The following is a 22,532-nucleotide window of genomic DNA, read 5'->3' as shown; positions in this document are numbered from 1 at the left end:
TACAAATGGCCAGGTTTAGCAACGCTTTGGATTAGTCCCTCGTTTTGGGGCAGAATGTCATAGTAAAACCACAGGAACCGGAGAGCGAGATGACATCTTTGCTGACGTGAGCACAACAGAAAGCTCTCTCCCCTCCTACCCAGGCAGTGACCTTGCAAGCGCATCAGCACAGACCGGTCAGCGTGGGGGAGAACGAGAGCAATAAGGCAGGCAATAGGCAGGGTTGGAAAAGAGGCGAGGACAGGAAGAGGAAGAATTTAAAGATGCGCGAGGATGAGGAGGGAAGCAGTTGCAGAAAAGATGAAATGGTATCTCGATTCTCTAACAAGCCAGTTTTGAAACACCAAAAAAAATTTTTTTTTCTTTTTTCAAAAAAACCCAAACATGATCTCCAACCCGTGATCAAATATAAGGTGCACACGGCGCGCGCGCGCCAGGTGGTTATCCCGGCTCCGTCCCCGGCAAGACAGCTCTGCCCGCCCCCTCACCTGCTGGACAGTTCTCCCCCGCCCACGCTCCGACCAGCGCCACCCGCCAGCCGGGCCGGAATCGAGTCCAGCCACCGCCAGCTGAGCCCAGTCCTGCAGCCCGCACCTCTTCCGCGGCTCCGAGCGTGCCCTCCCTTCTAGCCCCGCCTCCTTCCCTCAGGACCCCCCGCCGTCCCCCTCTAGATCCCACGCCCCCCATCTCCTTTAGGGCCTCTCCAAAGGTGGCTTTCCCCTAGAGCCCCTGTTTCCTCTCAAAGTCCGTGTCCCCCGGGGTGCCCCGTCCCAAATACCCTCCCAGGACCCCCTGTGGCCCGGACCTTCCTACCTCCCGATCCTAGGGGAACCGGCCGGGCCCAGCCAGACGGCCCCCGGCAGCGGAGTGTCGGAAGCTCGCCGGCTCCGGCGCAGCTTCGAGCGCGCGCCAGTTCCGTGTCTGCACCGGGGGGCGCGTACCACTCGGAGCCAGTGAGGGAGGGGGAGGTTGAGGGGGCCGGGGGCTGTACCACGCACCACCGGGGGGGGGGGAACAGGGCTGCACCAAGCCGAGGGCTGAAGGGTGGAGCTAACCTCGGGAGAAAGGCGGCTACGCACACACCTATCCTTGTGGGAGTGGGAGGGCGATAGGGAACGCTGGGCCAGCCCAGTGCCAAGCGCGCCACGGGGAGGACCCAAAGGAATACATTTTGTCTAGGTTGCACGAAGAGATTTTAATTTTACACGGTAATAGAGCCTATTTCGACGAGATGTGGATTAATCTGGAGGCGACTTCTCAAGATAACACTGCTCTCAAGACTCTCTGAGCGTCCCCCACGTCTCACCCTCCCTCCCCCCGCTAGCGGTTTGGAAGTGCCCAGCAGCCAGGGCTGCAAAGCCGGCTGCCCCGGAGGTGGAGCCTACCAATTCAGGGACGGCGGGGGGGACCGATGCCGGAAGGCGCGGCCGCCGTCTCAGCTACACGGGAGCGCGCCGAGCGAAGGGGGGCGTGAACGGAGCCGCGGTGTCCGCTGGGAAATGGAGTCCAGCCCTTCTGACAGGCCCGAACGGCCACGGGGCAGCCTCCCCATTCCACAGAGCCTGGGGCCCTAGAGCACGGACTGTTGTGTCCTCCTTTTTTTAAATTTTTTAATTTTTCTTTTTAAGGTACCAACGGAAAACCCGAGGCATTATGGAGGCGCGTGTGAAGACAGGTACATGGCTGGGGTGTTAGTTCTGAAAATTCACCCAAGCTTCTCCTCAGAAAGACAACCCGATCCCACTTGGATCATTAAACGAAAAGGGCATCTAACCGTCAGCATTTCATTCACCCTCATGAGACTAGTAAGAGGAGGTCCCCTCTCACGGCCAAGGCTGTCACTTGTGACTTGTCTCCCTCTTCTCCGTCTGGAAGCAGATCTTAAACGACGGTTTCCTCCTCTGCGGCCGTGCCCCCACCCCCAACCCAGAAATGGTTTCGCTCATCCTATCTTCCTTTTGGTCTTTCTGTACAAAGAGCGCCAGGCCTATCAGTGAGGCATCCCCGAGGCATTTAGGGCCAAGCCACAGAGTGACGGCGGAGAATTTCTCTGGGGGCCCTGTGGGGAACACAGGAAGTGGTGGAGGCAGGACGGGCAGGGCCTGGGAGAACCTTGTGCAAAGTGGCCCCCAGGCCCATCCATTTGGTTGGGGCAGTACAGGCTTCAGATGGAGCACAGTTTCAGCAGGACCCTCCACTGCCCAGCAGCCAAACTCCCAACCCTTTGGCTTTCCGTTAATGTCACTCGAGGAACTCCTTTGCCCAGCTCTGAGGAATGTTTGCCCTTCTCAGTCTGCTTCCCCTCTAGGAAGCAGCCGGGCGCATCAGCCTTCCAGCCCAGAAAACAGAAGATATGGGGGTGGGGGGGGAGGAAGAGCAGTCATTCGTGCACATCCCAGATCTCAGAGAGCAGCGGAGGAAGCTTTTTGTCCTGCAGGCGCAGTGCAAACACTTGCTCTGAATGGACACTGCTCAGTGTCCGGAGGCTCACCAGTTTCATTAGCATCCGTGGGAACATCAGTCGGTCCTGGGGGAAGGAGGGGACAAAGTACAGTTTCTGCCTCTCCCCAGGGAAGGGGGCAAGGGTAGGGGAATTGTGGGAGAGGCAGCAAATTGTCTGTGCAAGATGTCGTCAGGGAAGGATTCTCGAAGGGAAAGTAGGTGTGTCAGGGGATGAGTCTCTGGAGAAGAGGAGAAGAGGGGAGGGGAGACTCACATGGGGATGGTGGATGGAGACGTAGGCATGCAGGGCCTCCACATATGTGTGTTGCAGCCTCTCTACCTGGAGCTGGTCCTGCACGTTGGGCCGGTCTATAGGTCACCAACAGAATTGAGGAGCAGGTCTGGCCAGGGTCTTAGTTCTATACCCCAAATCACAACCCCCCAAATAGGGACATACCCCACCCAGCCTCTCCCAAAGTAGCACAGCAAGGGCTTCCACTCCCACAATTCCTGCCCTATGGGGCCTGCAGCTCTGCTTGGTGCAAATCTCTTGCTCCTTTTCCCTCCTGCCCCTGCTCGCACCTGCAGAAAAGATGCTGATGGCAATGAGCAAAGCAAACTCGGCATCATTGAGCTGCAGTTCGTTCATGGCTCTGGAGAACTCGAAGATGGGGTTGATAAACTCCACCTGCAGCCCTGGGGAAGAAGAAGGGAGGCTGGGGCACACGGCAAAGGCAGCAGGAACTTCCTTCTCTCTTCCAGCTCCTCAACTTAAGGGAACTGTTAGGAAATCACTAAGAAGTCTCCCGGGGCTCTGCTGGGTAACATTAGGCAAGTTTCTTAACTTTCTAAGCCTCCTCTGTGACTTGGGAATCCTATCTGAACGTATAAGACTGCTGTGATGGTGAAACCATAAAGCAGGCAAAACACGTAGGGTTGTGCTTGGCACACAGGAGGTGCTGGATTCAATGATAATACTGCTGTCACTGGAATTCTCTAGAAATAGAGGCAAAGCTTCTTTCTGTTTACAAAGAAAGCTTTATCACTGGCAACTGGCCTTACTTATTTGAATACCGGAGATACATTTCATGTTTCATGTCCCAGCAGGAAGACCGCAACACGGTCGAGGGCAGGGGCTGTGGCATCACACCGCCTGGGTCCGAGCCCTGGCTCGACCATTTATTAGGCTGTGTGTCCTTGGGTAAGTTATTTAAGTTCCCTGAGCCTTGGTTTTTCCGTCTGTAAAATGGGGATAATAATAGTACCTCATTGGGTCCTTAGAATGTTAACTACTATATAAGTATTTGTTAAATAAATAAATGAATGAATAAACTCAAAACATAGAACCAGTGATCTTGCTGAGGAGAGTGAAGTTCAACAAACCGTGACCTACAGACATGACACCTAAAGAACACTTCTCCCATCACTAAGTCTCCTCGCCCCACCCCACCCTGTGTCTGTCTGTCTGCTGTCTCTCAGCAGCCTTCTGCTAACTTTTCCAGGCAACGCTCCCTGATAAGTCACTTCCTGTACTTCTCCCCTGATGTTTATCAAGTGTGTGTTGAGACAGTTGAGACACTGAATGGACAAGAGCCATTTTATAAAGCCTTTCTTGGAGGGTTGTTGAGCCTCAAAATGTGCTGAACAGCCCCTTCGTACAGAGAGGATGAGGAGGAGGTTCTGGAGCTGGGCCGTGCGCCCTGCCAGCTCCACTCCTGGTCACTGAGCACGGGCCTCCGCTGCTCTCGGTCTGCATCCTGAGTTGCCCACCCCGTGCACACACAGCAGTGGACGCAGAGACGGACGGAGACCTGACAAAAGACCGCCCCTGCCCCTCCTCCCCAAGACCTCGCTGACAGAAGGAAATGAGAGGCAAACAGGACAGCAGCAAAACTGCTAACGTCAACGTATCGATAACTAGGTGCCGATTCAGACAGCACGAGTCTGCAAGTGCTGAAGGAACGCCCAGGCAGGGGAAGAGCGAAGCGTTCAGAAAGCAGGGTGCTGGGGTACCTGGCTGGCTCAGTGGGTTAAAGCCTCTGCCTTTGGCTCAGATCATGATCCCAGAGTCCTGGAACCAAGCCCTGCATCGGGCTCTCTGCTTAGCAGGGAGACTGCTTCCACCTCTCTCTCTCTCTGCCTCCCTCTCTGCCTACTTGTGATCTCTGTCTGCCAAATAAATAGATAAAATCTTAAAAAAAAAAAAAAGGAAGAAAGAAAAGAAAAGAGGGTTCTAGGAAGGAGGCAGTGGCCATGCTTTGGAAGGATAGGGATAATAAGCATTTGGGGACCAGGCAGATAAAGGGAGCTGGGCTTGGCTTTGAAAGCTTGAGAAAGTCATCAAATTGCCCCATCAGGTGCCTACACACGCCAGCAGCACCCGGGGCAACTGATGGCCACAGAGCTAGGGTTTAAGGGAGGCCTTCCTAGAAAGCTCATGGGCGGGCCTGTGCTGGAACAAGAGGCACGTGAGCTGCTCTGTCACCAGAAACCGGAGAAGACTATGAGTTCTGCCCTGGAAACCAGAACCTACTAACTCCGAGAATGAAGTCACTGCTTCAACCCTAGTTCACAGGCCCATGCCCTCAGGTGCTCAACTCCTCAGTCTCCTGTTAAGTCGAAGCTCTAGTCCCTCCCAAACCCTCTCAGCCTCCCAAGCTTTTCTACCCCCACTCCCATAACACAAACGTTACCGGCAACTGAATATGAGGAAGCCAACACCGCTTAGCCCCCTAGCAAGTAGCAAAGAGCAGCACTATGTGTGCACTAATTCTTGGAGAAAACACTCCGGGGTACAGCACGAGGATGGGAGTAGTTACTCTTATCCTAAAATTGCCATGTTCCAACATGTATTTCAGCTTTTTGGAAAAAGCAACTGAAGAAGAGTGGCGGGCAGGGGGAACAGTCCACACGATCCTTAAAGAGCACAACCAAGTTCATCACTAATTACTAAAAGGCTCATTGCAGCAGTTTTCGAGCTTTTTCCCTCGCTGTGATATCGTTTCTTCAAGCAAAACGTTATGTAGAAGCACAGCATTAAGTGGGGTTTCTTGTTTGGCTATAGAGAGGATGAAGGTCGTCTTGTACCTCTCTGTTCCTCCTCTAAGGGGACACTTAGAGGAGCCCCAACCCCCTCGGGCTCCCTGAAACACTGAAAACCACTGGCCAAATGCAACAGAGGTCAGATGTCTCTTTGTAGCAGCTGAGAGAGGCCTATCACCACTCCAACTTTCTGTCTTGGAAAAACAAATGGATCCTTCCGCATACAGCAACCCCAAAACCCTGGGCCTGTGTCTCTGTAGTCACTATGAGCCCAGTGACAGAAAGTGTCTTTCCATCCAACCCAATCCTTTTCTGACCTCAGTTCTTACCTGCTTTGGCAAAGTCTTCCCGGTTATAACTGAAATCCTTGAGGAAGGTGATACTCTCACTCCCAGGGTTGTACCTCCGAGATGTCTCCAGAAGCATCACCTGCACGCAAGTAGCAGACCTCAAACAGGGACTCAGAAGGCTGGTCTTGGCATGGGGCCCCTTCGCTCCCCACCTGGCTGTCTGGAAGTGTGGGAGACAGTCCCGCCCTGCTTCTCCCTTCACCCCTTGGCCTTGCCAGCCACCTCGATCGCAGAGGTCTTCAGCAGGGCGATCTGGTCCTCCCGGCTGAGCTGCAGGAAGCCAGGCAGCTGTTTGGCAAAATCAACGATCTCCTGCACGGAGACGATGGCCAGCTCGGTGAAGTGGGCAAAACGCTGCTGACGGGCCTCCCGGCTCTGGGGATCTGGTGCCATGGGCCAAGGCTACCCAGCAGGGCGAGGATGGAGAAAACGAACTACACTGAGTCAGCGATCAAAAAGCCGGTGGGTGCTCTGGGCACGGCCACCTCTCCCCGGTTCCCTCGGTTACCGTGACTCGAAGCCGGTCAGAAAAAGAGCGTCTGTTACACTGCTGCTGGGCAGCCACCAGCTTCTCAATCATGCCCCGCTGCTCGGGGCTGAGCTGGGGCAGGACTTGCGGGGGTGAGGACACCCTTGGGGGCATGGACGTGGCCTGAGCCTGCTCCTCCTCTAGCCGCTTCAGTTTCTTCAGGCGGATCTGCTCTTCTGACAAGACACCTAAGGACAGGGTTGGACATGAGGAGGAGAGAAGAGGGGGACACAAGAAGCAAGGATGGGACAGAGGGGTAGTTTGAGGCTCTAGAAAAGCAGAGAGCACTGGGTAAAGTCAAGGACGAGATTTTAACTCATACTTAGGGACCACGTAGGAAGACCCTGTAGGCTCAGCTGCCTGTCTACTCTCACACCCCGGCAGCCCTTTCCCGTCATCCTCTCCCCCGACTCCTGTCCCCAGACACTCACACTCCTCCCGCATGCCGGCCTGGCGGCATTTTCGAAGACGACACTCCTGACATTTGCGACGCATGTAGGTGTCCATGGGGCAGTGGCCCCCACTGTGGCAGACATAGCGCGCCCCTTTGATGACACTGCGGCGGAAGAACCCCTTGCAGCCCTCACAGCTCAGCACGTTGTAGTGGAAACCGGACGCCTTGTCCCCACACACACTGCACAGCTCGTTCCCCAGCATTTTGGGGGCTGGCCCCTTTTTCCGCTTTTGTGGACGGAGCTCTGGAAACAGAGGAGAGACTTCATGTTCCTCTCCAAGAAGAAAGCCCCTGGTGCCCAGTTGGCCACTGCGCTGAGCACTCAATGAACTTCATCCCCTTCGGTGCATGCTGTCTAGTCTGTTATGACAAAGTAGCTCTCATGTGCCAAGTGCTATTCTGTCCTAGGTACTGCCTGAGCCCTTTACATGCACTGATCCTCCCAAATGTAACAGATATGTACTATTATTATTTCCATCTTACAGATAAGGAAACTGAGGCTCAGGAAGGCCCAAGGCAGAGACAAAATTCACATTCTGATCATTCAGGTCTAGTAGAATCCAAAGCCTTTGGACTTAACCATGGTCTCACAAGGTAAACAGCCCTATGGTACCCCTCCCAGATCCAGGGGGCCCCTTCCTCCTCCAAATCCAACAGCTCCTCACCTGTAGACTCTGGAGGGGTATCCACCCCAGGGAGCAGGACTGCAGGCTCTGCTGCCTCCAGCCCTGCCCCCAAAGAGCCCCCACCGGACTGGGGAGTGCTGGCTTCCTCCCTGAGGATACAGGTGTTGCCTCCCAGCGCCTGGCTGCTGGCATCTTGTGCATCTGGCTCCCACAGCTCCGCTGCAGAGTCTGAGCCCCGAAAAAGAGGCACAAGGGGGTCTCAGGTCCCTCCCATCCACTTCCTTAGTGTCCTTCTGGGAAACTGCTCATTTCTCTCTACCCCTAGAGGGCAGCAAAATGTTGGCTCAGGCTTCAGGACCCTGGGGTTTATGTGGGCTCTAGGGCTAGTCTCTTGTAATCCCCTGCACCTCAGTACCTTAGATGAGGATGTTAACCTTTGTCCCCTTGAAGGGCTGACATGCATCCACTTCAGAGGTCAGACAGAATCAAAGCCAGTGCTGGTAGGCACCAGACAAGCCAGCTCTCCCCAGCAGCAAGCCCACACCAAGAAGGACCAGCACCAGACCCAGCATAGAGGTAGTCTGGGCAGAAGGAGGCAAGCAACACCGAGAACCACTCTGGACTGCTCTCCAGGGGACAGCTGAAGGCAAGTACTGAAGGAGGCTGATTCCCGAGGGAGGAGAGGAGCTGGGATCTGAGCTCAGAGGAGAGGGCTGGAGTGAAGACGCTTACCAGGAGAAGCATCAGGCACGGGGGCCTCCAGCCACAGGGACATCTCTTCCTGGAGCCCTGGACATTACCAAGGCGGCTGTCCTGCAGGAATGACCGAGGTTACTGTCTTCAGAACTGGGGCCCTCTCTGGCCTCATCAACCTTCTCCTCCTGATCCTACGAGTACTCATATACCCGCCAACACTTACTTGCTGTGTATGTATATATCGGCCTGTGCTAAAGATTTATATGCCTTCCTCTAGATACGCCTATGATGTCATGACTTCATTCTTAAACCCATTTTATAGACGAGGAAACTGAGGTTCAAAGAGATTAAGTAAATTGCCTATAGCCACACAGTTAGGCAATGGTATAGAGCCAAGATTCCAACTCTGGTCTAACTCCAAAGTCTGAGCTGTTGGCTAAGGTGCCCACCTTGCCACCTTTTCTCCCCCAGGGACCCCTCCAGGCCATCACAGAGTGTCTGGGCACATCTGCCCAGCTTCTGTCAGAGCCCCTTCCCCTTCCTCCAGCACTGAGGACAGCCAAAGTTGGCCAGGACTAGGGCATGGGATTGAGGCTCACTCACCCAGTAAGACTCACTGCTTGTTAGATAACTTCACTGCTGTCACTTTCCAGCGTCCCAGCACAAACCTCCTACCTCCAGGAGTTGCTCCATTTCACAGCCAGGACCGCCTCCCCAAGAACCCCTCAGGAGTTATTCTGGACCCAAATAGAATCCTCTTGCTTCCTGGGCTGCCATCACCATCATCATCCTTCACTTCTCCCCAGAGACCCCTAAGATCTACAGGGTACCCTGTAGACCCGTACCAGGGTACCCGCGTAGACCCTACGCACTCCCTCCCAGACTCACACAAAGAGCCCCAGGCCAGTGCTGAGGAGCAGACCCACCGAATCCCCAGGCCACCAGACTTCCCGGCTGGGGCAGTCTCTGGAGCCCCCTTGCTGGGAGGGGAGGGCAGTGCAATCTCCTGTCTGGAGACCTTGCACTGGGAGCCGGAGCTGAGCAAGTGAGGGACCGGAGCCCCGGGGAAGTAATGTGGGGAAAGGCTGAGGGGAGGGACTGCCAAGGGGTCGGGCCACTTCTCCTTCCTGCTAGGCAGACCGGAGACGACTGACTAGAGCCCTAGCCGCCATCCCCCACACCCACAGGGCAGCTTCCCCACCATGTTGACTCCTCCCCAGCGCGACCGCCCGCCCCCTCAGTCCAGCCTCACCCCTGCCCTCGCCGCCCCCAACCACGACAGTCCCATTTCTCTGTAGACCTGCCCAGTTCCACATCTCTCCCCTTCCTCTCCTCACCCCAGTGGCTCTTAGCCGCTCTTACAGAAGGGCTGCCTCCCAGGCACCCCCTACCCCAATCCCAGCAGCCTCCAGAGTCACCTCGTAGAGCAAAGGTCCCGGCACTGCCTGGAATTGCAACACTGAGCCTCAGCCTGCTTTCCCAGCCTCCCTCCTCCTCCCCTGCCTCTGGGAAGGGCCAAAAGCTCTCCCCACTAGCCCCAGGCCTCAGCCAAATTAGTATAATAACTCCAGGGGTGGAGAGACCGGTGCTCATCCTTCCAGGGAGTCTCCGAGTGGCGGTACCCTGCAGGGGGCCACCAAGATGTGAAGAGGCCAGGAGAGAGAGAGGAGCAATGGCAGGGCTGGGATGGGGGTGGAGGCAGAGACGGCAGGTGACCCAGGTGCCAGCCCAGATGGACCTGGGACGGTACGCAGGTTCTCACATCTGGGAATCGTTCATCTGAAGTGATGGAGGTTCTATCCAGCATCTACTGAGACTACAGCCATAGCCATCCTGCCCTGCGGCCTGGAACGTGAGATCCATCCCTGAGAGGAGACACCATGTTTTATTGAGTTTATCTCCCCTGTCGCCCATGGAACAGGGCCTCGCACAGAGCAGGCAACAGAACAGGAACTACGTTCCTGATTGTTAAATGAACAGGTGAACAAAAAAAAAATAATATGATCCTCTTCGACACCTGAGCTTTCAGCACCTGAGCTCTGGGCCTGGCTTTGCCTCTGCCTCTTTCTAACTGTGATCTTAATTAAATGAGTTACATCATATCTCTGAACCTGTTTCCCTACCTTTAAAATAGGGATGGTAAGAATAATGGTGTTTGCCACATATGGTTGTCATGAGAGGTACACAACGTATCACACAGTTCAAGGGGTGGGACACAGTAGGTGTTCAAGAAAGAGCAGCAGTTCTCCTTCGCCCTCGACCCTGTCATCTACAGGTCTTCCCATCGCCTCGAATCTGCGCACTGTTAACCTTCCAGTGCTTGTTTCCACACACAAACCCCTCACTATCTCTTTCGGTCCTTTTGGGCTCCCAGGAAGGAGGGAGGGCAAGTAACAGGAGCACCATTTCACGGAGAGCCCTGAGCTCATGGCAAAGCCCCTGCCAAGACCACACACAGTGACCAAGCTGGGGTCAGAATCCAGATGTCCTTGCTCTAGTCCCTGTGCTCTTCCTTTCTCCTGTGTCAGAGTCCAGGAATACTCTTGTCTGGACCCCGCGGAGTCCAGCGGCCAGTGGAGCACTGAGACGGAAGAAGCGAGGGCTGGTGGGCTGCAGCGGGAGAGACAGAGAGCCCTGGGGATGCTTCAGTCCAGATGTGGGAGGCCAGGAGCTGAGGTTACTGCTGGTTGTTCACCCGCTGCCTTGCTCCCAGTTTCCTGCTCCCAGGCTCTTCCTGTTTTGCTGTGAACTCCAGTTCCCATGGGCCCCACATTAAAGGACAGAAGGACAGAGGGCCAGGGCAGGCAGCCAGAGGGACTGAAACAGATGAACAGGGCACCAGGGAAGAGATGAAAAAGGGAAAGAGTGGACAGAGGGTGTGGAGGAACAGGACGGGAGAAGGACAGGGAAAGCAGAAACAGGGAAGGAGCGTGGTGAGACATGGGAGGAAGCACAGGGTGGGGTGGGCGAGTAGGCGGGGGTGGGAGAGCACAGACTTGAGAAGACAGCGGGCTGCCTGGTGTTGCAAAATCTGCCCATGTATTCACTTTCGCATTTCAGAAAAGCCCCTCCGACACCCCCCATCTCAAAGTTCTGCCTCCAGTTTTAGCTCTTGTTCCGTCTTTTCACAAGGTCATCCCCTCCTAAGGCCACCAGCCTTGTCTGAGCATCTCTGAGTCACGAGCACAAGGCTCTCCATTCCTCTTGCATGTGTTCCTTTCCCGATTTTCACAAGGCCCCAGCTGTCCTGGGAAAGTAGACACCAGGGACTCCAACCCCTGGGAAACTGCAACCATCCTGTCCCAGCACCCACACCATCCAACCAGTTCCCTCCTCCACCTTCCCGCACCCCCAGAAGTACAGCCAGAGATGCCACCCGCAGCACCTGGTTATGAGGAACGTGGGACGGCACGTGCTCTGGGCCTTGATGACCTATCTTCTGGGGGCTGGAAAACACCTCTCGCATCCACTCCTGATCCTTAGCTCCCTCTCCTGACACCTCAGTCAGCCCAGGACCCTGTGACCACACGCGAGCCCCACCTGGAGCCCTCTTGACCCAGGTCAGCACCAGTCGCTCAACGAACAGGGCGCCATCTTCCTCCAAGGCAGGAATCAGTTCGCTTTATCTCAAGTGGAGAAGGAGGAAGCATCAGCAGCCCTTTACTGCCAGAGCCAACCCTTCAAGGTTACAGGGGTTCAGGAGTGCCGCCTCCCCCTGCCCCCCACCCCACGAAAAGGGAAAGGGCGAGGAAAATGGGAGACAAAACCTGCTGGCACTATCTCCACAGAGTTTCTGCAGGCCAGCTGCTGGGACTTCTCTCCCAAACAGAGCAAGTAGTCAGACGATCAGCAGCTGGGGTCACATGTCTCACTCTGCCAGACCCACCCCCACAGAATGGTCCCACCAGCCCACAGGTGTTAGGCACAAAGCCTCCCAGTGCTGTGCGGCCTTTCCTAGGTTTCTTTGGCTCCTGGGGGATCCTAGAACCTCTGGGGATCTTCCAGGTCCTATTTGTGAACCCCTAGAACCTAGAACCTAGAACCAGAGGCTTTTCCTTGCAGCAAGGGGAACCCTGAAGGTAAAAAAGAGGAGCATTCACCAGTTCACAGTCATACATGAAACTTGAAAATTCCCCTTAAAGTACGTGAATTCCCATGTGGCAGGCCACAAGGTATGGTCTGGAGGGACAGACTGGGGAAACTGGTTCTTGCTCCCTTCTTCACCATTCTGGAAAGATGCAGTGTGGGGGTCATCTTGCAGGGCACTTAAACAACCTCTGCCCAACCTCCAATCACAAGACAGAGAAGAACGCAGGAATTTCTGCTTCTCAGGCCTATAAGTTCAGAGATGATATACCAGGCGAAAAGGAAAAAGTAACATCTATTACTAATACGTTTATCTTTACATGTGTTATTTTATTTATACTCGTATATAACCCTAGGAGACAGTCACTAACAAGTGGGCCAATATCAAATCTGAACACAGGTATAACAGACTCAAAAGCTCAAACTCATCATCAAACAAACACAAAACACCTCGCTCCATTACACAAAACTGCCTCCCCAGATGGAAAAAATAGTTAACTCACCTGGATTTAGGTTTGCTTCTGACAACACAGGGTGGAACAGTGGTTTCCAAACCTGGTCTCATTTTCAGAGATTTTAATTTATTTGGTCTGGGGTAGGCCCCTGTATCTATCTATCTATCTATCTATCTACATGCCTAGTTTTTTGTATCTATAGTTAGGAACCAAGGCATGGAGACCACAGAATCATCTGGTAGAAAATATGCAGAAGCTGGGGATCAAGAAACCAGGGCTTAGCTCTTGATTCCACCATGTACTTCACCCTTCCTGGATTTCTTTTCCCTACAGAAATGAAATATCTGCTCCATCAATCCCTCCTACATAGGATACTTGCAGGCACAAAGGATACAGACATACTTTAGCAAGTGGGAAGAAAAGCAAAAGATGAATTTGTTCTACTTGCCAAAATTTAGTGAGCCCAAGATTTACATTCTGAATTCATAAAGGTCTGGCTACATTGCAAGAAGAGTAAGGGATATATTAGAAGAAACATTCAAGAATGCCCACTAATATGCATAATTTTGCCCATTAGCTGTGCCGCCATTCAACCCCACCAATGTGAAAAGGTTTCCTTTGTCAGAAATCTCTATTGAAAGTATCTGGGGGCCACTCAGTATGGTTTAGCAATGCAGTTTGAGTGGCCCGCAAGAAGCAGTCCATTTTAAAGACTAATTGGGAATCAGAAAACTTGAGTTTTAATCCGATCTCCTAAACTCTGTGACCTTGGACAAGCTCTTCTCTCTGATTTTGTTTCCTTATCCTTTTAAGTAAGGGCAGTAGGTTAGATCGGGGATTCAGAGATGCTGACTTATGGAAACTACTGACATTTTTCATGAACCCTAGAGATTATATGCAAAATTCCATTTGTGTGTGTGGACATTTTTCCAGAAGGTGGGGTGGGGATGGTAAATTTTCATCTGATTCAGAAAGGTCCTTGTGACTAAGTAAGATTAACAACTATTTGACTACCCATACTTCAGTTCTCAGTTTCTATTCACTCCTCCATAATAACTCTGTAAGGTATACATAAGTAATTGGATCCGAAGTCCTAGGGCAAAATTATGACCCTGCTTTCTCCCATATAGTTCTAATCAGGTTTTATTTTTCCAACCATCTTTAGTCATTTTACTTCCAGGGGGCAGATCCGATAAAAGCATCCCAAGGGTCTAGTGATTCTGGAGCTGTGAGTCACGCCCAGCTCAGTCACCATGCCATGAAGCCAAACTGGCTGCACCCGGATCCTAATGGCCGATGACTGGAGGGTCCCAGATTCTGCGGAAACTCCACTTACTCCCACTTTATGTTATGCTCCTTCCCCTTATCCCTATAATATCTACCTCCCCAATGGTCTGAAATTCCTCCCCTGTGAATTCACTGCTTTGGTTTTTCAAAGTCTGAACATACTGTGCAACCCACTCGTTTTGGAGGAAGCAAAAACTGTAACGGAAAGTGAGAGGTCTCCTGGAGCTTTGCTCAAAGGCACGAGCTGTAGGCTACACTGGGACCAACCTCAAGGGCATAGGGAGTCCAAAGAACTGTTGACACGCTGTGCCCTGCATCAAAGGGAGCCTCCCCGGGACAAAGAGCCAGGGCCAAGGCTCAAATTCCACCAGAAGGTAGAGGCGTGGAGCGGGGTGCCCTGTACTTCCAACCCTTGCCTGAAGTCTGCAGCGGCTCTGGCTCTGAGCTCAGGCCCAGCTGCACCCCGGCCCGAGGGGGCGCTCGCTCTCCCAGCCGATGTCCGGCTGGCGCCACCTTGTTATTCGGTCTCGTGGCGGGGGCCAACCGGAGCTCGGGGTTCTCTTTACCAAGACGAGGTCCTCAGCATCTTCTACCGCGCGAGGTTGCACTACACTCCCACGCTCCTCCGCCGCGGCCGCATCGCGGGCTTCCTACATGCATTCCCTCCCAAATTCCTCCTTCTCCCACCATCTCTGCCTCTCCTTTAGCAAGATGGCGGCCAAGGCACTTCCGGCGTGTGTCCTGACGGGTGCGTCCGGGCGGCAGCTGGAGGTGCCACGCAGCGGGTTCCTCCCTCTTTCTGCAGCATAGTCTATAACGGTGATGGCGGGCAGACAGTTTGCGTGGAGCGGGGCGGCTCTTCTCCAGCTCCTTCTTGGCGTGAATCTGATAGTGATGCCCCCCACCCAGGCCCGGAGTCTGCGCTTCGTTACCTTGGTAATGAGAGATGGGATGTCCCAAGGGCTCGCCGAGAGCTGGAAGGGCACAGGCCCGCTGTGAGAGGGAGGGGCGGGGCTTGGGCTGGTGTCGGGGTCTCTCCAGGATCATGATCGGGTTTAGGAGGAGACCCCGGGCCTGAAGGGTAGGGGGCCCGGTTTGGAATTGAAGTGGAGCCCCAGTTATTTTCGGGGGCCAGACAGGGTGTAAGTAGTTCTGTATCAGGGCATAGGTTGGGTGAGTCTGTCTTGGGAAAGGGATGTGATAGAACGAACGGTCAAGAGACTCACCCTTAAGCCTTTGGTGATTTCCCCCCAATTTCTCCCACCACCTGCATTGCTTTCATTTATCTTTTCCTTTTTCACCTGTATCTTTGGCTTTGCCTATAGTCTCCCCTGGCGTTGTGTTGGCCAAATTAGAATCTCTGGAACCTGTTCAAAGTTAGTGACTTCCGAGCTGGGGTCTTTTGCAGTGGGCAGAATTAAGGCTTCACAGAAGGAGTAGGGCTTCCCTCCCCAGCAGGGCAAAGGTGGGCCGTGTGTCCCCATCGTGGAACCTTCTGACCTGGAGGCAAACTATTTTCTTTCCTCAGCTATACCGACATGGAGACCGTTCACCAGTGAAGACATATCCCAAGGACCCCTATCAGGAAGATGAGTGGCCTCAGGGGTTTGGTCAGCTAACCAAGGTGGGTCAAAGGCCAGGGCCACACTCCGGGTGTGCTGTAGCATGAGTGACCTCAAGAGCAGACCACAGAACTTGGGGGCCCCACCGAATTGTCATTTCCCACGTGGCTGCTGACTTTGACCAGATTTCTCAACCTTACTTTCCTCTGTGCCCAGGACAGGTGCCATACACAATGGGCCACTTAATAAATGACTTCTGTGATCAGATTGACCCACTCTTACTTCCAGCCAGGGTAGATTTGGAAAGCAACACTGCCTAAGCCCTGTGGGATGTGTGAGCTGCCCCTTCCCTGTCAACCCTTGCATTTGTCTGCAGGAAGGGATGCAACAGCACTGGGAGCTGGGCCAGGCTCTGCGGCAGCGCTACCAAGGCTTTCTCAACACCTCTTACCACCGGCAAGAGGTAAGGCTGGGAGCCCAAGGGGCAAGGGGAGGGGAACCTGCTGTTCTCATGCTCTGCCCTCAAGGAGTCTGGGCCACTCTGGCCTCCTTCCGTGCATTTTCGGTTACACCTACAGGACAAGGCATTTCAGCTGTGTAGCACAGTCCCAGAGGCCAAGTTGCCCCTCTTTGACTCGGAAAGGGCCAAAATAGATCAAGCATCCAAGCTCAGGGTTAAGGGCCTAGCGAAATCTTTTCTGATTCTGTGAAATAACTTGGATTTCCCATCCAAGATGCTTCTCGAGTACCTACTAAGGGCAGAGTGCTGTGCTAGCACTCTGCATTAATGGTGCAGCACACAGATAGGATATCCTTCTTCCCAGAGCTTAGACTGTAGTGAGGGTGACATGATAAACCACCCAGGGCCAAGAGATAAAGAGCAGGGATCACGTGTAGAGAAGGCATGTCAGGGAAGACCGGCCAGTGTTCCAGCTCCTTGAGGCCCTCCACCCCAGGGAGGGGGTTGGCTGTTCCTCTGGTTACCACTGTTGGCCACGGGCATCTCGATGTTATTGTTCCCTTGAGGGGCAGCTCTGCCCTGGTCTTGCCCTGCCCCACTGAAGACCCTGCCCTACTGCATCCTACTCCCTTTGCACAAGGAATTATCTCTGTTCCTTATTTCCTCTCCCTGATCTCTAAGCCACTTCATAAAGGGGTGACAGTTTCTGCCTTCAAGGACTGTGATGTTGATAGGGAGATAAGCATCACTAGGAAACCGGACCGACAGACAGAACTGACAGCCTTAGTGACTAAGCACTTGGGACTGGGAGGGCATTTGAGCTAGAGCCATTTCCACAGGAGTTCTTCACAGACTGGGGACAGCCAGCCCCTAGCTGAGTGTTTGGACCTTTGTTGGGAAGAGGGACAAGGAAGGTCAGAGACAGCCACCATTTGCTGGGTAACCATCAAGGACAGGTTCTCCCGCCACGGCCCCTCTGAGGGGCCAAAGCTCTCACCCCACCCCCATAGGTGAGACTGGTGTTGTCATTGCAGGTTTATGTGCGAAGCACAGACTTTGACCGCACTCTCATGAGTGCTGAGGCCAACCTGGCTGGACTCTTCCCTCCCAACGGGATGCAGCGTTTCAACCCAAATATCTCTTGGCAACCTATCCCCGTCCACACTGTGCCCATCGCTGAGGATAGGGTAAGACTGGCCAGCCCTTCCCTGGAGGTGGTGAGAGGGATGACTCTGGCCGTGAGCCTGGCTGTGATCCCCAACTCCTTCTCTGCCTCTGTTCCATGCCCCCCACTTCGGTCTACAGCTGCTGAAGTTCCCGTTGGGCCCATGTCCCCGCTACGAGCAGCTGCAGAACGAGACCCGACAGACACCAGAGTATCAGAATGAGAGTGTTCAGAATGCAGTGAGTGGGGCTCAGGCGGAGGTCACCACACTGGCCCTTTCCCCCAGGGCGGTACTGATCCCCTTGATCCATTTTTCATAGCAATTTCTGGATATGGTGGCCAACGAGACCGGGCTTACAGACGTGACACTGGAGACTGTCTGGAATGTCTATGACACACTCTTCTGTGAGGTGAGCCCACTTAGGGTCCCGGGTATGGCCTTTCTTCCCTCAAACCTCCGCAGGCCCAGGTGACCAGGACAAGTAGCCTACCATGCCTGGATACCATTCCCACCGGGAAGGTCCAGGCAAGCCGCTTCTTGTGAAACCAAGGAATTTCCCTTATGGGTGAAAAAGAACCTCAGAGTGGGAAATGGTTTATTCTGTGTCAGCAGTTCTTGGCCTCTCCACCCAGAACTCTCATGGTGCCCGGCTCCATTCTGCTGAGTCACGCTTTCCGTGCCTGAGCTTCCTTTCCTGCGTCCTGTCCGCCATGTGTCCTGGTTCCAGTCCCTCAGCTTCACGTCTCATCTCCTGTCCCTCCCTCACACACACACAGGCACCTTCCCGCTGGGGAGGAGAGCTGTCCCCGGAGAGGCTCTGGCCTAGGCCTGGGAAGCTAACCTGCCCGCTGCGATACACAGCAAACACACGGGCTGGTCCTGCCGCCCTGGGCCTCACCCCGAACCATGCAGCGTCTGAGCCGACTAAAGGACTTCAGCTTCCGCTTCCTCTTCGGGATCTACGAGCAGGCAGAGAAGGCCCGGCTTCAGGGGGGTGAGTGGCGGGCAGCGCGTCACTCCCCTCCTCAGGACCCTACTGCGTTAAAAATCTGCTCTGGAGGCTTTCTCCCACGCTTCCTTCTCCAGCTGTAGTGCTCTCTGCTCCTTCGAAACCAGACCTCCCGTTAGCCCCCAAAGTCTCCCCAGTCCCCTGAATGCTTAGCTCCTTTGTCCCTGTAGAAAGGCCACTGTCGAGTTTGTGTGCTTCTTTTCTAGCATTCACATTCTTAAGTGTCACCCGTGTCAGAAGACCCTCTGTCCCCTCCAGAGAACCACCAGGGGCCACTTTGACCAGAAGGCTGAGAGTAATACACATGCCAGTTTCCTGATCCGAGCCCCCAAGGGAGGGCTGGCTGTCACACTTGCCCGAGCCCACCCATGGCCAGGCGCCCATGTGCGGCCACCATCTTGTGCATCCTGAAGCAAGCTTAGGTTTATATTTGCTCCATCCGGGAGTAATTGTCCAGACGCCGGCAGAGCCTTGCAGCTCCTTTATAAATTGGCAGGTCTCTCTGTCTGTGTTGAAATACCGGTATCTTGTTTTATCTTGCTTCCCTCTGTAAATGCGAAAGCTCTTAGACAACAGAGGTGCTAGAGAGTTTTCTGCGTGATTCCTATGCCCCTGAGTAGAGTTCCCTGTGCCGGTGATCAGACCCAGGATAGTAGAGGGTGAAGGGCCACACATAGGTCTAGTCAGAAGACGAGGAAGCCGGTGCCACTGACACTGGGGACTCTTCTCCTTCAGGAGTCCTGCTGGCTCAGATACGGAAGAACCTGACCCTGATGGCAACCTCCTCCCAGCTCCCTAAGCTGCTGGTTTACTCCGCGGTGAGCTCCCGTAGTCCCCGGGGTGCGGTCGTCAAGCAAGGAGCTGGATTTCCTCTCTCTCCAGCACCTGGGGGTGGGGCTCGGGGGAGCAGTGCTGATGGGGAGCTCCGCTGTCTTATAGCATGATACCACGCTGGTCGCGCTGCAGATGGCACTGGACGTCTACAATGGGGAACAGGCCCCCTACGCCTCCTGCCACATATTTGAACTGTACCAGGAAGATAACGGGTGAGTGCAGCCACCAGTCTGCCCTCTGGAGGGGTACTTGTGTGGTGGCTGTGGGCGGCCCCAGGGCTCAGGTACCGGCCTGCGGAGCAGCTTCTGTCTCCTGTCAACCCTCAGGAATTTCTCAGTGGAGATGTACTTCCGGAATGAGAGTGACAAGGCTCCCTGGCCTCTGGTCCTGCCTGGCTGCCCTCACCGCTGCCCGCTGCAGGACTTTCTGCACCTCACAGAGCCGGTCGTGCCCAAGAATTGGCAGCAGGAGTGCCAGCTGGCAAGCGGGCCCGCGGACACAGGTGAGCTGCTGCCTGCCTCTGCGAGGAACATCCCAGAACAGGTTTCAGTTCCTTCCCACAGGTCTCCAAAGAGCTGCTGTACCTCCAATCCTTTGACTCTTGTCGCTAGACAGTTCACTTCCCCACCCCGAGACCATTCCTCACCCTCTCCCTCCTCCTCATTCTCAGGCGATGCCCTCCCTTCTCATATCACTGAGGAAACAGGGTGTCCAGGAGAGCATGGGCTCGTCTTCCTACCAGCAGTTCTTCCAGCTTCTTTGCTGGCATAAGCCACTACCAGAGGCCGAGCTCCCACGGGTGCTCCGGGTCCATCTCTTGTCACTTCCACAGGGACTTGTGGGCCCCCAGTGTTTCCTGTTTCCTGGGTCAGTCCCATCTTGAAAGTGTAACGAAGACCCGTGAGGGCCCCATCTTCCTGCAGCTGTGCTCCGTCTCTGTTCCCTGTGAAAGTGGAATCCTTTGCCTAGACTCTGGTTCCGTTTGCTCAGTGCTTGTCCTGTCAGACCGGCGCTAGACAGTGTGTGTCACCTTCTACCGCAGTGAAGCCACTTTTGTAAAGGACCAATGGCCTCCTCTTATCAAAGCCTGATCAGTTCTCAGCTTCTCTCATCTCTTAGGGGCATGATATAATCGACTGTTCTTCTTTAGACACTTCCTCGGCTTCTCTGGCTTTCTTCTGACTTGTAGGTGGCTTCCTTACTGGCTTTTTCTCCCCACAGAACAATGGATGGCCCAGGTCTCATCTTGGCCTTCCCCAATCTGTGCCCACGCCCAAGGTGATCCCACCCAACATCCTGGCTTCACATACTAACTCCGTGCAGAGTTCCATCCTTTTATGATTCAGATTCATGACCTTTCCTCTGAGCTACAGACTCACATATCCAGCTGCTGACTTGAGGTCTCTCCAAGCTGCCGACACCAGACAAGCTGCAGACCAGTGTCTGACACCAGACACTCTTACCCCCACATCCACTCTTCCTCCAGGTTCGCGCATCTTCGCGAATGCCACATTCGTTACCTCCTTACATAGGGTGACCCTGTGAGTCCTCTTGAATACCATCTTTCTCAGACCCCACATCCGGTTCACTAGCAGGATCTGCTAGATCCTATCAGCTTGACCTTTAAATTCATCCTCTTGGGGCGCCTGGGTGGCTCATTGGGTTGGGCGTCTGCCTTCGGCTCAGGTCATGGTCTCAGAGTCCTGGGATTGAGCCCCGCATCAGGCTCTCTGCCCTGGTGGGGAGCCTGCTTCCCCCTCTCTCTCTGCCTACTTGTGATTTCTGTCTGTCAAATAAATAAATAAAATGTTTAAAAAAAAAAATCCTCTTGGGGCAACTGGGTGGCTCAGTCAGTTAAACATCTGCCATCGGCTCAAGTCATGATCCCATGAGCCCCACATTGGGCTCTCTGCTCAGTGGGGAGTCTGCTTCTCCCTCTCCCTGCCTCTCTCCTCTCTTTCCCTGTCAAATAAATAAAATCACAGACACACACTCACAAATATATATATATGTATATACACACACACACACATATATATATATAAAATCAGTTCATATCACTACTCTTCTCAGAATCTTCCAGTGGCTTCCTGTGACATTGAGAACAAAATCCAGGTCCTTCCCCATGGCCTTCCAGGGGCTTCTGGTCTGATTCTCTGCTCTGATCTGTTTGTTCCTCACTTACTCTGCTGTAGTGATACTTATTTCGCAGCTGATCCTAGAAGGTGCCAAATGTATTCCCACATCAGTGCCTTTTGTACTTGCTTTCTGTCTACCCACCCCTTCCGCCCTTGTCCTCAGACCCTTTCTCTCAGATGCAAGTGTCTCAGTGAGTCCAGGTCTCTGGTCAAATTGTCACTTCCTCAGCGAGCCCTTCCATGACTGACCTACTACCTTTCCATCCTTTTCTCTTTGCTTTGTTTTTCTTTATAGCACTTGTCACTAACGTGGTATGTCCCATTGTAAGAGCACGTGGTGTCTGGTAGTCAGTCGGGTTTTTGTCTGACGAACACTGATAAGCACTTTCTCTTCCCCTCCCCCGCCCAGAGGTGATCGTGGCCTTGGCTGTCTGTGGCTCCATCCTCTTCCTCCTCATCGTGCTGCTCCTCACCGTCTTGTTCCGGATACAGGCCCAGCCTCCTGGCTACCGCCACGTCGCAGATGGGGAAGATCATGCCTGACAACCACTCAGCCCCCTTCCCTCTGCCTCCTAGGGGAGGGGGGCTGGGCCCTTGCTCCTGACTGTTGCTGCTCCCCAACCCGTGGACGGGAGACCCTGGGTTGGCCTCTCTCTGATGACCCCAACCTAGATGAACAAGTGGGACTCGGCTTGGCCCTTGGCACCTGTCACTCAGCATTCACGTGCCTCCCTGTTCACCAAGTACTGTGTTGGACTTCGGCTTTCTCCAGACAAGATTTGCCTCCACCATGCTTCCTAAGGACCAGAAGTGTAGACAAGTAGTCGAGCTTCACTCAGGACCCGGGATTGAAAAACTGAAGGAGTTAGTGCTTGTTCTGCCTCACGCCCCACCCCCCAAACCCAGCCTTACTCTCTCTTCCAGCCTGGACTCTTCGGCAAATGGTTCAGAGGACACAGTCTTGCCTCTCAGTGCTTACTGTAGTGGGAAAAACTGCACAACATTGGGGGTATGGACACTGGCCACTAAGGAACCGGATCGCCCAGAGGCCAGCCAGCCAAGTTTTCCTTTGTCCCCCTGAAGCCATTATGTCTGTTACAGAGTCAGACATAATGCTTCAGGCATCTTGTCAGCCTGCAGCTGGAGCAGGGCAGGAGGGTGTTGGTGGCGGGGAGGGGGAGAGAGAGAGGGAGGGGGCATGAGTTGCGGCACAGACCTGACACTACTATCCCTCTCAGCGAGGCTGGGGTCTCCACGGACCAGAGGCCCATGCAGGTTGTGAGCTGGCCAGCTTGTGACTGTGGCCCAGAATAGGGCTAAGGTGACTTCCGGAGAATGAAAGTTCTAGACTCTTAGTGCGGTTTCTGTGCCTTTTCTTCCTTTGGGGGCCCCAGGG

At 54.1% G+C, this 22,532-nt stretch overlaps 3 protein-coding genes across 62 annotated transcripts in view; 1 reads left to right on the top strand and 2 right to left on the bottom strand.

The window, feature by feature from the left end:
* The window catches only part of MADD (MAP kinase activating death domain), a 39,151-nt gene extending 38,027 nt beyond the window's left edge, over window positions 1–1,124 (bottom strand). For 31 of the 50 annotated variants that reach the window (XM_032360089.1, XM_032360091.1, XM_032360097.1 and 28 more), the window contains exon 1: window positions 814–1,123. The gene's annotated coding sequence lies outside the window, so the exon portion shown is untranslated. Of the gene's footprint in view, window positions 1–813 lie in introns of all 50 variants that reach the window. The other 19 variants (XM_032360099.1, XM_032360102.1, XM_032360117.1 and 16 more) reach the window with 2 other exon arrangements.
* Window positions 1,125–1,596: 472 nt separating this feature from the next.
* On the bottom strand, window positions 1,597–14,695 carry NR1H3 (nuclear receptor subfamily 1 group H member 3). 10 transcript variants are annotated; one of them, XM_032360153.1, is made up of 10 exons: window positions 14,534–14,695; window positions 8,176–8,256; window positions 7,483–7,671; window positions 6,795–7,061; window positions 6,343–6,551; window positions 6,057–6,236; window positions 5,814–5,913; window positions 3,025–3,138; window positions 2,717–2,811; window positions 1,597–2,527 (listed from the first exon to the last, which is right to left on the bottom strand). In XM_032360153.1, the coding sequence occupies exons 2-10, from the start codon at window positions 8,216–8,218 to the stop codon at window positions 2,381–2,383; spliced, it is 1,344 nt and encodes a 447-aa protein (XP_032216044.1). In that variant the 5' UTR covers window positions 8,219–8,256; window positions 14,534–14,695; the 3' UTR covers window positions 1,597–2,380. The 10 variants fall into 10 exon arrangements, with proteins under 10 accessions (XP_032216044.1, XP_032216047.1, XP_032216045.1 ...); XM_032360156.1 differs by lacking the exon at window positions 14,534–14,695 and adding an exon at window positions 14,235–14,375; XM_032360154.1 differs by lacking the exon at window positions 14,534–14,695 and adding an exon at window positions 12,729–14,206.
* Window positions 14,696–14,712: 17 nt separating this feature from the next.
* On the top strand, window positions 14,713–22,491 carry ACP2 (acid phosphatase 2, lysosomal). 2 transcript variants are annotated; one of them, XM_032360164.1, is made up of 11 exons: window positions 14,724–14,903; window positions 15,496–15,591; window positions 15,906–15,992; window positions 17,024–17,176; window positions 17,295–17,393; window positions 17,475–17,564; window positions 18,017–18,149; window positions 18,900–18,982; window positions 19,104–19,210; window positions 19,325–19,500; window positions 21,546–22,491. In XM_032360164.1, exons 1-11 carry the CDS (start codon window positions 14,790–14,792, stop codon window positions 21,677–21,679), a joined length of 1,272 nt encoding a protein of 423 aa, XP_032216055.1. In that variant the 5' UTR covers window positions 14,724–14,789; the 3' UTR covers window positions 21,680–22,491. The 2 variants fall into 2 exon arrangements, with proteins under 2 accessions (XP_032216056.1, XP_032216055.1); XM_032360165.1 differs by lacking the exon at window positions 17,295–17,393 and having other exon boundaries at window positions 14,713–14,903.
* Window positions 22,492–22,532: the final 41 nt, after the last annotated feature.

Source organism: Mustela erminea, chromosome 9, assembly GCF_009829155.1.
Source record: "Mustela erminea isolate mMusErm1 chromosome 9, mMusErm1.Pri, whole genome shotgun sequence".
Classification (NCBI taxonomy): Eukaryota; Metazoa; Chordata; class Mammalia; order Carnivora; family Mustelidae; genus Mustela; species Mustela erminea.
This window is presented reverse-complemented; position numbering and strand designations above follow the sequence as displayed.

Excerpts from the sequence above, each read along its gene's own strand:
- NR1H3 (XM_032360153.1), bottom strand. The coding sequence starts at position 8,218 with ATGTCCCTGTGGCTGGAGGCCCCCGTGCCTGATGCTTCTCCTG. Across the intron at positions 5,914-6,056 it reads TGAAGACCTCTGCGATCGAG|GTGATGCTTCTGGAGACATC; the intron begins GTGGCTGGCAAG and ends ACTTGCGTGCAG. Across the intron at positions 2,812-3,024 it reads CATCAGCATCTTTTCTGCAG|ACCGGCCCAACGTGCAGGAC; the intron begins GTGCGAGCAGGG and ends GGTGACCTATAG.
- ACP2 (XM_032360164.1), top strand. The coding sequence starts at position 14,790 with ATGGCGGGCAGACAGTTTGCGTGGAGCGGGGCGGCTCTTCTCCAGCTC. Across the intron at positions 18,150-18,899 it reads GAAGGCCCGGCTTCAGGGGG|GAGTCCTGCTGGCTCAGATA; the intron begins GTGAGTGGCGGG and ends CTTCTCCTTCAG. Across the intron at positions 19,211-19,324 it reads CTGTACCAGGAAGATAACGG|GAATTTCTCAGTGGAGATGT; the intron begins GTGAGTGCAGCC and ends GTCAACCCTCAG.